We start from the raw sequence: 17,473 nt of genomic DNA, 5'->3' as shown, positions 1-17,473 counted from the left end.
TGACGCGGGTGCTGTAGGTTGCTGATGGGTGCTGTAGGTTGCTGATGGGTGACGCGGGTGCTGTAGGTTGCTGATGGGTGACGCGGGTGCTGTAGGTTGCTGATGGGTGACGCGGGTGCTGTAGGTTGCTGATGGGTGACGCGGGTGCTGTAGGTTGCTGATGGGTGACGCGGGTGCTGTAGTTTGCTGATGGGTGACACGGGTGCTGTAGTTTGCTGATGGGTGACGGGGGTGCTGTAGGTTGCTGATGGGTGACGCGGGTGCTGTAGGTTGCTGATGGGTGCTGTAGGTTGCTGATGGGTGACATGGGTGCTGTAGTTGCTGATGGGTGACACGGGTGCTGTAGGTTGCTGATGGGTGACGCGGGTGCTGTAGGTTGCTGATGGGTGACGCGGGTGCTGTAGGTTGCTGATGGGTGACGCGGGTGCTGTAGGTTGCTGATGGGTGACGCGGGTGCTGTAGTTTGCTGATGGGTGACGCGGGTGCTGTAGTTTGCTGATGGGTGACACGGGTGCTGTAGTTTGCTGATGGGTGACACGGGTGCTGTAGTTTGCTGATGGGTGACACGGGTGCTGTAGTTTGCTGATGGGTGACGCGGGTGCTGTAGGTTGCTGATGGGTGACGCGGGTGCTGTAGGTTGCTGATGGGTGACGCGGGTGCTGTAGGTTGCTGATGGGTGACGCGGGTGCTGTAGTTTGCTGATGGGTGACGCGGGTGCTGTAGTTTGCTGATGGGTGACGCGGGTGCTGTAGGTTGCTGATGGGTGACATGGGTGCTGTAGTTTGCTGATGGGTGACGCGGGTGCTGTAGGTTGCTGATGGGTGACATGGGTGCTGTAGTTTGCTGATGGGTGACACGGGTGCTGTAGTTTGCTGTGAGGCATCTTGGAATAATGTTCTATTCTATAACGGAATCGGTGGCGCGTTGCGATCATCTCATTCTCCGCCCCCTGCCGCCCGGCCCCGCCCCCATCGCTCCGGCCCCGCCCCCTGCCGCCATCGCTCCGGCCACTCTCTTATTGCATCTCTAAACAGAGGACCCTCAGTTCCGCCCTGAAGAAGGGGTGGGGGTCGTAGTTTTGGTCCAGGTAGAGGTGGGGGGGATATCCTGCTGCACCCCCAGAAACCACAAGAAGCCCCCGAAGTGACAGGCAGTGCAAGGCTGGTGTGCGGGTCTCTACCCCGGGCCTGAGCTGGCGGGGGGGTCACGGGGTCAGGACGACTCCTCCAGGGCGTTGACGACCTGTTCCAGGATATCCGGGCAGTGATCCGCAATCTGCTGGAGGATGGCGTTGGCGAATTCCTGCAGCTCGGCGCTCTCCTGCTCGCACTTCTCCAGCTCTTCACCCAACTGGAAGACAAGGGACAACACGTGAGCGGCGGCGCCAGTGTCCACCACCAGGGGGAGCTCCCGCTGCTCTCTGTATACTGACAGCTCCCCCTAGAGGCGGCTGCAGGCAGACAGAGATCTATCACAGGATCCTGACACTGAGTATCATTTAGGAAGTCACCTCCTCGGCCGTCATCTTCTGCAGCCTCTGCTCCCACACTGCGCGGCTGTCGTCCAGGTAGTAGGAGTCCGGGGGGCGGAGCGATTGCAGGATCTGGGGGTCTCGGTCCTGGCACAGAGCGGTCAGGTGCCCGATGTACAGTTTGAGTTTGCTGCGATTCTGGTCAAGGTCTAAGAGGGGCTGGATCATCTAGGAAGAGAGAAGACAGAAGGGTTAGGGGGCGCCACCGAGCCTGGGCAGGACCCCCACCGCCGCCCGGGCAGGACCCCCACCGCCGCCCGGGCAGGACCCCCACCGCCGCCCGGGCAGGACCCCCACCGCCGCCCGGGCAGGACCCCCACCGCCGCCCGGGCAGGACCCCCACCGCCGCCCGGGCAGGACCCCCACCGCCGCCCGGGCAGGACCCCCACCGCCGCCCGGGCAAGACCCCCACCGCCGCCCGGGCAAGACCCCCAACACCGCCCGGGCAGGACCCTCACCACCGCCCGGGCAGGACCCCCACCACCACCAGGGCAAGACCACCACCAGTCACAGGGGGGGGACACAACACAGCAAGGCACACAACACAAGCAGCTATTCACAGCTGAGGGTTTGTAACAAGCACAGATCTCTCTCCCAGTTCCGTTACAGTGTATCAGTGCAGATACAAGTCCACAATGTCCGTCATACAGCTGCTTGCTGTCAGTGAGCGGAACAGATTCTTCTTCACGTCCATTTCCTTTCTAGAGCTGACATTTTGCTACAATTGTAACAGACTTTCCGGACACCAGAGAGATTTGTTTACACTTAATACAATTGTAACAAACCCCCAGAAATGACGAGTATTAGGCCTAGATTTACACAGCTCAATAAGTTCGTATTCAGTGACAGCAAGCGGAGGGCATAAAAACTGGAAGGAACTGAACTTTCCATGACATGGTGGAGTGACGGCACCGTCCCTTTAAGGGGGCTATGGTGACCCTCGCTATCAGGTGTAAAGTGGCGCGGCTCGGAGTGCAGGAGGCTGTCAGCACCGGATCAGAGGGGTCCCGGGGGCTTCGCCGCGTGGCCTGGGGGCTGATAACAGTCAAGAGGAGCAGATAACACAAATACTGGGCCAACACTTACCACAGGAGAGGGTTCGTTACAATGTATCCAGCTGCTGCAATCCAAAGCACAGCGACACATAGCAAGTCTCCTGTCCTGACACAATGTATCATGACTGCCTGAACAGGATACTACTGTAACACACCCTCTGCTGTGAGAAGCGTTAGGCCTGGGATGTGGCAGAGCTGAAGCTTCGTTACTGAGGAGGTGGAGAGCAGATGTAACAGCTGAGCACGTCCTGGGAGGCCGCAGCGGAGCAGAGGATTTGTTACACTGGATGCACATGTCTGACACATCGCAGACGCATCCATCAGTCTGGAGCCAGATCATCAGTCTACATTATACACACAGTCTATTGCTCCCTGGTATCAGCCACTCCATGATCTGTACACCGGGGGTGGGGTGACCCCGCCATCTGCTTGTCATGTCACAGTCAGTAGTCGCCGTCCTCTCCGCTTTCATCTGCAGGTGCAAAATGTATGTGGAGTGGGCGGACGTCCGGGATATGAAGCTCCTCACCCAGCTTTCCCAGGCTCCTGAATGACATATGCTCAGCGGTACAATGGGCAAGTACCTGCAGGTTTGGGGGGGAAGGGGGCTCTAGATGAGGTTGTAGGGGTGACAGCGATCCCCCAAGCTAATCCTCTTATCCAGGGGCAGATCCTGGAGACAAAGGGCAACAGATGAAATGGAGCAAAGAGAAGCGTGGAAAACTCCAGAACACAAAGGGTGGAAACCAAAGACCATCGTCCCTGCCGCAACCACGAGAGCACAAAGACTGTAATAAGTGTATTGTCCCTGGAGAGATGTGTAATCAGACCTCACACTGCTGTGCTCTGTGCTCTCTGCAGCCAGTGTTATGTATTGTCCCTGGAGAGATGTGTAATCAGACCTCACACTGCTGTGCTCTGTGCTCTCTGCAGCCCGTGTTATGTATTGTCCCTGGAGAGATGTGTAATCAGACCTCACACTGCTGTGCTCTGTGCTCTCTGCAGCCAGTGTTATGTATTGTCCCTGGAGAGATGTGTAATCAGACCTCACACTGCTGTGCTCTGTCCTCTCTGCAGCCAGTGTTATGTATTGTCCCTGGAGAGATGTGTAATCAGACCTCACACTGCTGTGCTCTGTGCTCTCTGCAGCCAGTGGTATGTACTGTCCCTGGAGAGATGTGTAATCATACCTCACACTGCTGTGCTCTGTGCTCTCTGCAGCCAGTGTTATGTATTGTCCCTGGAGAGGTGTGTAATCAGACCTCACACTGCTGTGCTCTGTGCTCTCTGCAGCCAGTGTTATGTATTGTCCCTGGAGAGAAGTGTAATCAGACCTCACACTGCTGTGCTCTGTGCTCTCTGCAGCCAGTGTTATGTACTGTCCCTGGAGAGATGTGTAATCAGACCTCACACTGCTGTACTCTCTGCAGCCAGTGTTATGTATTGTCCCTGGAGAGATGTGTAATCAGACCTCACACTGCTGTGCTCTGTGCTCTCTGCAGCCAGTGTTATGTATTGTCCCTGGAGAGATGTGTAATCAGACCTCTGTGTATGTTGTTAGTAGCAGCAGGACTGTGATTTATGGATTTGTATTAAGGGAATGTACTGGGATCTATCCTCACACTGCTGTGCTCTTTGCATTCAACTGCTTCAAAGCCCTTCCCTGTGCTCTGGGTGTAGCATCCAACCAGAAACTTTCTGCAGTTTTTACTCTGTAAAGAAGGGAGGGGCTATGAACTAATTCACTGCCTGGAGCACAGAGCACAGCAGTGTGAGTACATGCCTAATGCTCACACAATGTTAAAGTGTTGTGGCGTTTAACGGGTTAATCCTACATGAGAATGTGGCAAGTATAAAGTGGGCGGAGGGAGGTCAGATTTTGGGAAAGTCAAGAGGAAGAGACGATCCAAGAGGCTCCGGGGCCGCTCTGAGATCCCGCCAAGGGACACAGTGTGTGTGATGTCTCGTCAGAAGTGCGGCCAGGCCCCCCCCCCCCCCCCGACCCAAACAATACCCCGTGTATGCGCCATTGTGTCCTGGGGGCCAGAACTAACATACGGCATGTACCACTGCTGCTGCGGGGGGAGACGACTCCCTAATAACCACTGCAGCCCGTCACACGCTGCCCACATCCCGCAGGGTGGACCGTCGCCTAGCAACATAATATTTGGGGGTCTGCGCGCCGCCCTGTGCTGACATGATAAGGACGAGGGTGACACTCAGCGTCACACCCCGGGGGGGGGGTGATAAGAGAAGTCACCCACATTGTATCCGGTGCAGACAATCCAAAGATACAAAGTATCAACCAGACTCCGCATGTCACCTCACAGCTGAGGGTCTGTCACTTCGTGCACAGGAGACCTGGTCTGTGAGGAGGAAATACAACTGAGAGAGATTAGTGCGGCCGATGTCCCTCAGCGCAGAGGGTTCGTTACAATGTGCACGATTCCATCTAATAAGGGCTTCACTCTATGAGCCACAGCTGCTGTGTGTTACAGTTGCATCCATTTATGATGTATCAGATGTAACAATGTGACGGGGGTTAATGTTGGCGGCCAGGAGGGGGTTAATGTTGGCGGCCAGGAGGGGGTTAAGGAGGGCACTGATGGCTGAGTAGGCGGCAGCTATGTCCTGGTGGTTCCCATAGATGTGACAGGTGCCGAGTCGGCGGCCGTTCCGCTAATTCCATCCCAACGTCAACAACAAGGAGGGGGCGGAATATCGGGATCAAGTCCTGATTAACCCCTTCACCCTTGAGCTCTGGGGGCGGCGACACTTACATGATGTCATTACATGTTGAGTGGCCGGGAGAGCAATGTTCCCACCGTCGCTGCCTGGAGGATGATGGTGGTAGTAATAGTGCATAATGGCCACTTATGTACAGCTGCTCTGCGGTGCTGCAGCTCTAGAGCTGAGATGTTCCACCAGACACATCCAAAGTATTTGTCGTGTTTCTCCAAGTCCATTAAAGGGGGGTCCTAAGGCCTGCGGCCCACCAGCGAGTGTGATGCCATGTACTTGCCCTAAGGCCCGTCCCGAAATCGCACCACAAGGACTCGAGCACCATAGGCCTACAACTCATGTACGGATTGGGGGGAGGTACACCCTACAGACAACAGGGGGACACGGGACCCTCCATTTCATCATCAGTGGAGGTCCCAGCAGGTTCTGGACAACCCCTTTAACTACCTGACACCTCCCAGAACATACAGAACCATTTGTCATGTCCAAAGTCTGGGAGAGAGATGAGAGTGGCGCCCCCAGTGGCCATTATGATCACTACATGGTAAAATCTGACAGATCACAGCGGGAATAAATCGTCAATCAGGAGAGATCACAGGAGATGGGGGAGGGGAACACGGGGGGCACAGCGGGCACATGCCAGGGCAGGAGGGGGGCATGCAGACAGACAGACAGATACCGGCATGGAGCCACAGCGCCTTCTCACCGTTCTGAACAAAATGGCTGACCTAATCATCTCATTGGCTATGCCCAAATACCCTCCTCATCATCCTACAGGACGGGAGATGGTGAGGGGAGTAGTAGCATCACAGAGCAGCATGAAGGATAAAACAGACACCTGGTTAGTAACAAGCGTTATAGTATTATACACACACAGGCCAATCTGATCTGGCGGCTAGATCTTCACACAATCTGATCTGGCGGCTAGATCTTCACACAATCTGATCTGGCGGCTAGATCTTCACACAATCTGATCTGGCGGCTAGATCTTCACACAATCTGATCTGGCGGCTAGATCTTCACACAATCTGATCTGGCGGCTAGATCTTCACACAATCTGATCTGGCGGCTAGATCTTCACACAATCTGATCTGGCGGCTACATCTTCACACAATCTGATCTGGCGGCTACATCTTCACACAATCTGATCTGGCGGCTACATCTTCACACAATCTGATCTGGCGGCTACATCTTCACACAATCTGATCTGGCGGCTACATCTTCACACAATCTGATCTGGCGGCTACATCTTCACACAATCTGATCTGGCGGCTACATCTTCACACAATCTGATCTGGCGGCTACATCTTCACACAATCTGATCTGGCGGCTACATCTTCACACAATCTGATCTGGCGGCTACATCTTCACACAATCTGATCTGGCGGCTACATCTTCACACAATCTGATCTGGCGGCTACATCTTCACACAATCTGATCTGGCGGCTACATCTTCACACAATCTGATCTGGCGGCTAGATCTTCACACAATCTGATCTGGCGGCTAGATCTTCACACAATCTGATCTGGCGGCTACATCTTCACACAATCTGATCTGGCGGCTAGATCTTCACACAATCTGATCTGGCGGCTAGATCTTCACACAATCTGATCTGGCGGCTAGATCTTCACACAATCTGTTCTGGCGGCTAGATCTTCACACAATCTGATCTGGCGGCTAGATCTTCACACAATCTGATCTGGCGGCTAGATCTTCACACAATCTGATCTGGCGGCTAGATCTTCACACAATCTGATCTGGCGGCTAGATCTTCACACAATCTGATCTGGCGGCTAGATCTTCACACAATCTGATCTGGCGGCTAGATCTTCACACAATCTGATCTGGCGGCTAGATCTTCACACAATCTGATCTGGCGGCTAGATCTTCATACAACCTGATCTTCCTAGCGACCTACCTGATCGGGGGAGGGCTTGTGGTTGGTCTGGGCAGACGTCTTTAGGTGATCGGCTTCATAGTTATCCGCCATCAGCTTCATCCGGTTCTGTGTCTGTGATCAGAGAGAACAAATGCAAATAAAGATTGTACAAAATTGTCACAATGTGGTGGAAACGGGAAGTTATCTCAGCGGCAATATGGCCGACAGTCCTGCGATGTAATGTGCACCGGACCCTGGACGCGTACAATAGGGGTTAACAGCGTGGACCCTCAGCAGTACATACCCCACACCCCCCCAAATAGACACTTGTGGGGTCACCCAGCCACAATAAGTACAAGGGTTAACAGCTGAGAACATACGTGGGACATCAGAGCAAAACACACACAGATGTGCCGCACACAGGGGGGGGGGGGGGCTGCTGACACAGCAACGAGACCCCCCGGGGGCAGGTAAATATTACTCAAATCCAAACTATTCCGACTCGTACAAGTCACGGTCAAGATGCTGCAGGACAGGAAACTACTTCATGTTCCCAAGAAGAGGAGGAGGAGGCGGACCGAGGGGACAAAGTGGTAAGAGGGCGCTAGGGGCTGCACCACCAGGGGAACACAGACGTTACATCCTGTATTATACCCCAGAGCTGCACTCACTATTCTGCTGCTGGTGCAGTCACTGTGTACATACATGACATTACTTATCCTGTACTGATCCTGAGTTACATCCTGTATTATACCCCAGAGCTGCACTCACTATTCTGCTGCTGGTGCAGTCACTGTGTACATACATGGCATTACTTATCCTGAGTTACATCCTGTATTATACCCCAGAGCTGCACTCACTATTCTGCTGCTGGTGCAGTCACTGTGTACATACATGATATTACTTATCCTGTACTGATCCTGAGTTACATCCTGTATTATACCCCAGAGCTGCACTCACTATTCTGCTGCTGGTGCAGTCACTGTGTACATACATGACATTACTTATCCTGTACTGATCCTGAGTTACATCCTGTATTATACTCCAGAGCTGCACTCACTATTCTGCTGCTGGTGCAGTCACTGTGTACATACATGACATTACTTATCCTGTACTGATCCTGAGTTACATCCTGTATTATACCCCAGAGCTGCACTCACTATTCTGCTGCTGGTGCAGTCACTGTGTACATACATGACATTACTTATCCTGTACTGATCCTGAGTTACATCCTGTATTATACCCCAGAGCTGCACTCACTATTCTGCTGCTGGTGCAGTCACTGTGTACATACATGACATTACTTATCCTGTACTGATCCTGAGTTACATCCTGTATTATACCCCAGAGCTGCACTCACTATTCTGCTGCTGGTGCAGTCCCTGTGTACATACATGACATTACTTATCCTGTACTGATCCTGAGTTACATCCTGTATTATACTCCAGAGCTGCACTCACTATTCTGCTGCTGGTGTAGTCACTGTGTACATACATGACATTACTTATCCTGTACTGATCCTGAGTTACATCCTGTATTATACCACAGAGCTGCACTCACTATTCTGCTGCTGGTGCAGTCACTGTGTACATACATGACATTACTTATCCTGTACTGATCCTGAGTTACATCCTGTATTATACCCCAGAGCTGCACTCACTATTCTGCTGCTGGTGCAGTCACTGTGTACATACATGACATTACTTATCCTGTACTGCTCCTGAGTTACATCCTGTGTTATACCCCAGAGCTGCACTCACTATTCTGCTGCTGGTGCAGTCACTGTGTACATACATGACATTACTTATCCTGTACTGATCCTGAGTTACATCCTGTATTATACTCCAGTGCTGCACTCACTATTCTGCTGCTGGTGCAGTCACTGAGTACATACATGACATTACTTATCCTGTACTGATCCTGAGTTACATCCTGTATTATACACTAGAGCTGCACTCACTATTCTGCTGCTGGTGCAGTCACTGTGTACATACATGACATTACTTATACTGTACTGATCCTGAGTTACATCCTGTATTATACCCCAGAGCTGCACTCACTATTCTGCTGCTGGTGCAGTCACTGTGTACATACATGACATTACTTATCCTGTACTGATCCTGAGTTACATCCTGTATTATACCCCAGAGCTGCACTCACTATTCTGCTGCTGGTGCAGTCACTGTGTACATACATGACATTACTTATCCTGTACTGATCCTGAGTTACATCCTGTATTATACTCCAGTGCTGCACTCACTATTCTGCTGCTGGTGCAGTCACTGTGTACATACATGACATTACTTATCCTGTACTGATCCTGAGTTACATCCTGTATTATACCCCAGAGCTGCACTCACTATTCTGCTGCTGGTGCAGTCACTGTGTACATACATGACATTACTTATCCTGTACTGATCCTGAGTTACATCCTGTATTATACCCCAGAGCTGCACTCACTATTCTGCTGGTGGTGCAGTCACTGTGTACATACATGACATTACTTATCCTGTACTGATCCTGAGTTACATCCTGTATTATACCCCAGAGCTGCACTCACTATTCTGCTGCTGGTGCAGTCACTGTGTACATACATGACATTACTTATCCTGCACTGATCCTGAGTTACATCCTGTATTATACCCCAGAGCTGCACTCACTATTCTGCTGCTGGTGCAGTCACTGTGTACATACATGACATTACTTATCCTGTACTGATCCTGAGTTACATCCTGTATTATACCCCAGAGCTGCACTCACTATTTTGCTGCTGGTGCAGTCACTGTACATACATGACATTATTTATCCTGCATTATACTCCGGAGCAGCGCTCGGTGCATCTCCTCAGTGACAGTATTTGCCCTCTGTGTAGACAGGAATTTTGGATATTCTGGGGGAGTCATCTCTTGACTATGTGTTGGATGGTTCTGGAGAGAGGGGGGGGGGGCGCTGCAGGTAACGGTCAGACAATGTCAGGAATTCTGTCCCTGAGACTTGCATGGCGGCTGCGGAGTTCCCCCTCATTCCTGGGTTATTATATAACTTGTATAATCTGTTGCTTCTCTCCGGATTATTTATTCGCTTTCCGTCTGGATGGAGGAATGTCAGACTGAGTGACTGTGAGTGGAGACAATTCCATCTCATCGGACGCCACATTCCAGACTGACACTTCATACAGCCGTCCTCTTATAGTAAGCCGTGTATGCTCCAGGGAAAGCTGGGTGGCCTTTGATAAGGATCCTGGAGGGGGGGGGGGGGGGGGATGAGACCTATGTGTCCGTACATCAGACCTGATTCATCTGGGATTCAGGACAGGAAAGTGTGAATCCATCCAGTGTCAGGGTGTGATATACAGCAGAGCTCCCCTCTCAGGGGACAGTCAATGGTCCAGCCCATGTTGCTCTGTGGTGAAAGAACATTGGCTGGTGCGGACTGTACCATATGGGAGGGATGATGGTGGGGGCTCATTACCATCGCATAGGGTGGTCCGATTGTGGGCGGAGTTACGTGACATATGGACATATATGAGGTGGCTGCTGGAGCACTTCCATCTGATGTCATCCTCCACATTCTCCTGTCCTCTGCCAGGGCCCTGATTTATAGGCGGCCTCCCCTGGGGGGCGCCGACACCCTGCCTGGAGAGGTTAGCGGAGGTGACTGCTAGTGCGCAAAGCGTCATCACCTGATAAAGTGGAGAATCCTTGTCATCCTCTGATCACATCCAAAGCTGCACTAACTAATCCTGTCACCATCAGCTCCCACTATGAACGCAGCTTTGGATGTGACTAGAGGCTGGAGGGTACAGGATTGCCTTACCTGCTGCTTGAGCTGCTGCACCAGCCGGTCCTTCTCCCGCTTCAGCGACGCCACCTCCTCCTGCGTCTTCTTCTTGCGGGACGATGACAGCTCCAGCAGCGCAATGTTGGCGTCTTTCTCACTGATGGCGGCGAGGAGCGCCTCCTGTCTGTGGAGAGAGAGAGAGACGTGAGAGATGTAGAGACAGCGCCACCTGGGGGCTACAATGTCATGAAAATGTCATCACTGCAGATTGTGCAGCCACAGGAAAGCTGAGGGACTAATGATTCGGGTACCCAGCTTTCCCAGGTAAAGAGCGGACCTGCCCAGGGTGCAGATGTCAGACTGAGAAGATTAGAGAGGGGGAGGGGAGCAGACAGGCGGCAGATCATGTGAAGAGGGGCCTGACCTCTATGTGTCAACAGGTTCTAAAGCCTGGACCCCCATCCCATGCCCCCGACCCTCCACTACTCCTACAGTCCATACAGAAAGTACAGACCCCTGCAAGTATCCCCAGGAAACCCCACATCAGGCCCACCTCCTCATTCCAGTCCTGAATCCAGTGGACCCCGACTCCAGAACACTTAACCCCCCCCCCAAACTGACACCATACACCCCACCCCTCCAGACCAGGGGCATCACATGGTACAACCCACAACCAAGGTCCGATCCAACTGTGAGACACTGAATAATCCTTACAGTGAGGATACAGGGGTGGGAAGTAGTACTGTGCACTGTATATATATACAGGAGAAGTAGTACTGTGCACTGTATATATACAGGAGAAGTAGTACTGTGCACCGTATATATACAGGAGAAGTAGTACTGTGCACTGTATATATATACACAGGAGAAGTAGTACTGTGCACTGTATATATATACAGGAGAAGTAGTACTGTGCACTGTATATATATACAGGAGAAGTAGTACTGTGCACTGTATATATATACAGGAGAAGTAGTACTGTGCACTGTATATATATACAGGAGAAGTAGTACTGTGCACTGCCCATATATACAGGAGAAGTAGTACTGTGCACTGTATATATACAGGAGAAGTAGTACTGTGCACTGCCCATATATACAGGAGAAGTAGTACTGTGCACTGCCCATATATACAGGAGAAGTAGTACTGTGCACTGCCCATATATACAGGAGAAGTAGTACTGTGCACTGCCCATATATACAGGAGAAGTAGTACTGTGCACTGTATATATATACAGGAGAAGTAGTACTGTGCACTGTATATATATACAGGAGAAGTAGTACTGTGCACTGTATATATATACAGGAGAAGTAGTACTGTGCACTGTATATATATACAGGAGAAGTAGTACTGTGCACTGTATATATATACAGGAGAAGTAGTACTGTGCACTGTATATATATACAGGAGAAGTAGTACTGTGCACTGTATATATATACAGGAGAAGTAGTACTGTGCACTGTATATATATACAGGAGAAGTAGTACTGTGCACTGTATATATATACAGGAGAAGTAGTACTGTGCACTGTATATATATACAGGAGAAGTAGTACTGTGCACTGTATATATATACAGGAGAAGTAGTACTGTGCACTGTGTATATATATACAGGAGAAGTAGTACTGTGCACTGTGTATATATATACAGGAGAAGTAGTACTGTGCACTGTGTATATATATACAGGAGAAGTAGTACTGTGCACTGTGTATATACAGGAGAAGTAGTACTGTGCACTGTATATATACAGGAGAAGTAGTACTGTGCACTGTATATATATACAGGAGAAGTAGTACTGTGCACTGTATATATATACAGGAGAAGTAGTACTGTGCACTGTATATATATACAGGAGAAGTAGTACTGTGCACTGTATATATATACAGGAGAAGTAGTACTGTGCACTGTATATATATACAGGAGAAGTAGTACTGTGCACTGTATATATATACAGGAGAAGTAGTACTGTGCACTGTATATATATACAGGAGAAGTAGTACTGTGCACTGTATATATATACAGGAGAAGTAGTACTGTGCACTGTATATATATACAGGAGAAGTAGTACTGTGCACTGTATATATATACAGGAGAAGTAGTACTGTGCACTGTATATATATACAGGAGAAGTAGTACTGTGCACTGTGTATATATATACACAGGAGAAGTAGTACTGTGCACTGTATATATACAGGAGAAGTAGTACTGTGCACTGTGTATATATATACAGGAGAAGTAGTACTGTGCACTGTATATATACAGGAGAAGTAGTACTGTGCACTGTATATATACAGGAGAAGTAGTACTGTGCACTGTATATATATATACAGGAGAAGTAGTACTGTGCACTGTATATATATATACAGGAGAAGTAGTACTGTGCACTGTATATATATACAGGAGAAGTAGTACTGTGCACTGTATATATACAGGAGAAGTAGTACTGTGCACTGTATATATATACAGGAGAAGTAGTACTGTGCACTGTATATATATACAGGAGAAGTAGTACTGTGCACTGCCCATATATACAGGAGAAGTAGTACTGTGCACTGCCCATATATACAGGAGAAGTAGTACTGTGCACTGCCCATATATACAGGAGAAGTAGTACTGTGCACTGTATATATATACAGGAGAAGTAGTACTGTGCACTGTATATATATACAGGAGAAGTAGTACTGTGCACTGTATATATATACAGGAGTAGTAGTACTGTGCACTATATATATATACAGGAGTAGTAGTACTGTGCACTGTATATATATACAGGAGAAGTAGTACTGTGCACTGTATATATATACAGGAGAAGTAGTACTGTGCACTATATATATACAGGAGAAGTAGTACTGTGCACTGTATATATATACACAGGAGAAGGAGTACTGTGCACTGTATATATATACAGGAGAAGTAGTACTGTGCACTGTATATATATACAGGAGAAGTAGTACTGTGCACTGTATATATATACAGGAGAAGTAGTACTGTGCACTGTATATATATACAGGAGAAGTAGTACTGTGCACTGTATATATAAACAGGAGAAGTAGTACTGTGCACTGTATATATATACAGGAGTAGTAGTACTGTGCACTATATATATATACAGGACTAGTAGTACTGTGCACTGTATATATATACAGGAGTAGTAGTACTGTGCACTGTATATATATACAGGAGTAGTAGTACTGTGCACTGAATATATATACAGGAGAAGTAGTACTGTGCACTGTATATATATACAGGAGAAGTAGTACTGTGCACTATATATATACAGGAGAAGTAGTACTGTGCACTATATATATACAGGAGAAGTAGTACTGTGCACTGTATATATACACAGGAGAAGTAGTACTGTGCACTGTATATATACCCAGGAGAAGTAGTACTGTGCACTGTATATATACCCAGGAGAAGTAGTACTGTGCACTGTATATATACCCAGGAGAAGTAGTACTGTGCACTGTATATATACCCAGGAGAAGTAGTACTGTGCACTGTATATATACCCAGGAGAAGTAGTACTGTGCACTGTATATATACACAGGAGAAGTAGTACTGTGCACTGTATATATACACAGGAGAAGTAGTACTGTGCACTGTATATATACACAGGAGAAGTAGTACTGTGCACTGTATATATATACACAGGAGAAGTAGTACTGTGCACTGTATATATATACAGGAGAAGTAGTACTGTGCACTGTATATATATACAGGAGAAGTAGTACTGTGCACTGTATATATACACAGGAGAAGTAGTACTGTGCACTGTATATATACACAGGAGAAGTAGTACTGTGCACTGTATATATACACAGGAGAAGTAGTACTGTGCACTGTATATATACACAGGAGAAGTAGTACTGTGCACTGTATATATACACAGGAGAAGTAGTACTGTGCACTGTATATATACACAGGAGAAGTAGTACTGTGCACTGTATATATACACAGGAGAAGTAGTACTGTGCACTGTATATATACACAGGAGAAGTAGTACTGTGCACTGTATATATACACAGGAGAAGTAGTACTGTGCACTGTATATATACAGGAGAAGTAGTACTGTGCACTGTATATATACAGGAGAAGTAGTACTGTGCTTTGTATATATATACAGGAGAAGTAGTACTGTGCACTGTATATATATACAGGAGAAGTAGTACTGTGCACTGTATATATATATATACAGGAGAAGTAGTACTGTGCACTGTATATATATATATACAGGAGAAGTAGTACTGTGCACTGTATATATAAACAGGAGAAGTAGTACTGTGCACTGTATATATATACAGGAGTAGTAGTACTGTGCACTATATATATATACAGGAGTAGTAGTACTGTGCACTGTATATATACACAGGAGAAGTAGTACTGTGCACTGTATATATACAGGAGAAGTAGTACTGTGCACTGTATATATACAGGAGAAGTAGTACTGTGCTTTGTATATATATACAGGAGAAGTAGTACTGTGCACTGTATATATATACAGGAGAAGTAGTACTGTGCACTGTATATATATATATACAGGAGAAGTAGTACTGTGCACTGTATATATATATATACAGGAGAAGTAGTACTGTGCACTGTATATATAAACAGGAGAAGTAGTACTGTGCACTGTATATATATACAGGAGTAGTAGTACTGTGCACTATATATATATACAGGAGTAGTAGTACTGTGCACTGTATATATATACAGGAGTAGTAGTACTGTGCACTGTATATATATACAGGAGTAGTAGTACTGTGCACTGTATATATATACAGGAGAAGTAGTACTGTGCACTGTATATATATACAGGAGAAGTAGTACTGTGCACTATATATATACAGGAGAAGTAGTACTGTGCACTATATATATATACAGGAGAAGTAGTACTGTGCACTGTATATATATACAGGAGAAGTAGTACTGTGCACTGTATATATATACAGGAGAAGTAGTACTGTGCACTGTATATATATACAGGAGAAGTAGTACTGTGCATATATATACAGGAGAAGTAGTACTGTGCACTGCCCATATATACAGGAGAAGTAGTACTGTGCACTGTATATATACAGGAGAAGTAGTACTGTGCACTGCCCATATATACAGGAGAAGTAGTACTGTGCACTGCCCATATATACAGGAGAAGTAGTACTGTGCACTGTATATATACAGGAGAAGTAGTACTGTGCACTGTATATATATACACAGGAGAAGTAGTACTGTGCACTGTATATATACAGGAGTAGTAGTACTGTGCACTGTATATATACAGGAGAAGTAGTACTGTGCACTGCCCATATATACAGGAGAAGTAGTACTGTGCACTGTATATATACAGGAGAAGTAGTACTGTGCACTGTATATATACAGGAGAAGTAGTACTGTGCACTGTATATATACAGGAGAAGTAGTACAGTGCACTGCCCATATATACAGGAGAAGTAGTACTGTGCACTGTATATATATACAGGAGAAGTAGTACTGTGCACTGCCCATATATACAGGAGAAGTAGTACTGTGCACTGCCCATATATACAGGAGAAGTAGTACTGTGCACTGTATATATACAGGAGAAGTAGTACTGTGCTTTGTATATATATATACACAGGAGAAGTAGTACTGTGCACTGTATATATACAGGAGAAGTAGTACTGTGCACTGTATATATATACACAGGAGAAGTAGTACTGTGCACTGTATATATACAGGAGTAGTAGTACTGTGCACTGTATATATACAGGAGAAGTAGTACTGTGCACTGCCCATATATACAGGAGAAGTAGTACTGTGCACTGTATACATACAGGAGAAGTAGTACTGTGCACTGTATATATACAGGAGAAGTAGTACTGTGCACTGTATATATACAGGAGAAGTAGTACAGTGCACTGTATATATACAGGAGAAGTAGTACTGTGCACTGTATATATATACAGGAGAAGTAGTACTGTGCACTGTATATATACAGGAGAAGTAGTACTGTGCACTGTATATATATACAGGAGAAGTAGTACTGTGCACTGTATATATATACAGGAGAAGTAGTACTTTGCACTGTATATATATACAGGAGAAGTAGTACTGTGCACTGCCCATATATACAGGAGAAGTAGTACTGTGCACTGCCCATATATACAGGAGAAGTAGTACTGTGCACTGTATATATACAGGAGAAGTAGTACTGTGCACTGTATATATACAGGAGAAGTAGTACTGTGCACTGTATATATACAGGAGAAGTAGTACTGTGCACTGTATATATATATACAGGAGAAGTAGTACTGTGCCTGTAGTGAGGTTACTGATGCTAGCTGGTGGCGCCCCCTGGCTTCCTTGTGGTCGCTGGTGGTGATATAACTCTAGGCTCTGTACCGTTTGGGTCAGGTGACCTTCAACCCCAGGAAGTGTTGTGTCCTGGAAGCTCTTCCTACCCTCAAGGGGGTAAAAAGCTGTGGAGGCTGTTGATGGCCCGGCACG

General features: G+C 47.6%; 1 protein-coding gene across 14 annotated transcripts in view; it reads right to left on the bottom strand.

The window, feature by feature from the left end:
- Positions 1-992: 992 nt before the first annotated feature.
- The window catches only part of ERC1 (ELKS/RAB6-interacting/CAST family member 1), a 72,691-nt gene continuing 56,210 nt past the window's right edge, over positions 993-17,473 (bottom strand). For 7 of the 14 annotated variants that reach the window (XM_072144928.1, XM_072144935.1, XM_072144930.1 and 4 more), the window contains 4 exons: positions 11,025-11,172; positions 7,248-7,340; positions 1,511-1,699; positions 994-1,350 (listed from right to left, as the gene is read on the bottom strand). In XM_072144928.1, coding sequence (XP_072001029.1) covers positions 1,213-1,350; positions 1,511-1,699; positions 7,248-7,340; positions 11,025-11,172 — 568 coding nt within the window. In that variant the 3' untranslated portion in view covers positions 994-1,212. Of the gene's footprint in view, positions 1,351-1,510; positions 1,700-6,034; positions 6,100-7,247; positions 7,341-11,024; positions 11,173-17,473 lie in introns of those variants that run through there. The other 7 variants (XM_072144937.1, XM_072144939.1, XM_072144938.1 and 4 more) reach the window with 3 other exon arrangements.

This window comes from Engystomops pustulosus, chromosome 4, assembly GCF_040894005.1.
Source record: "Engystomops pustulosus chromosome 4, aEngPut4.maternal, whole genome shotgun sequence".
Taxonomy (NCBI): domain Eukaryota; kingdom Metazoa; phylum Chordata; class Amphibia; order Anura; family Leptodactylidae; genus Engystomops; species Engystomops pustulosus.
This window is presented reverse-complemented; position numbering and strand designations above follow the sequence as displayed.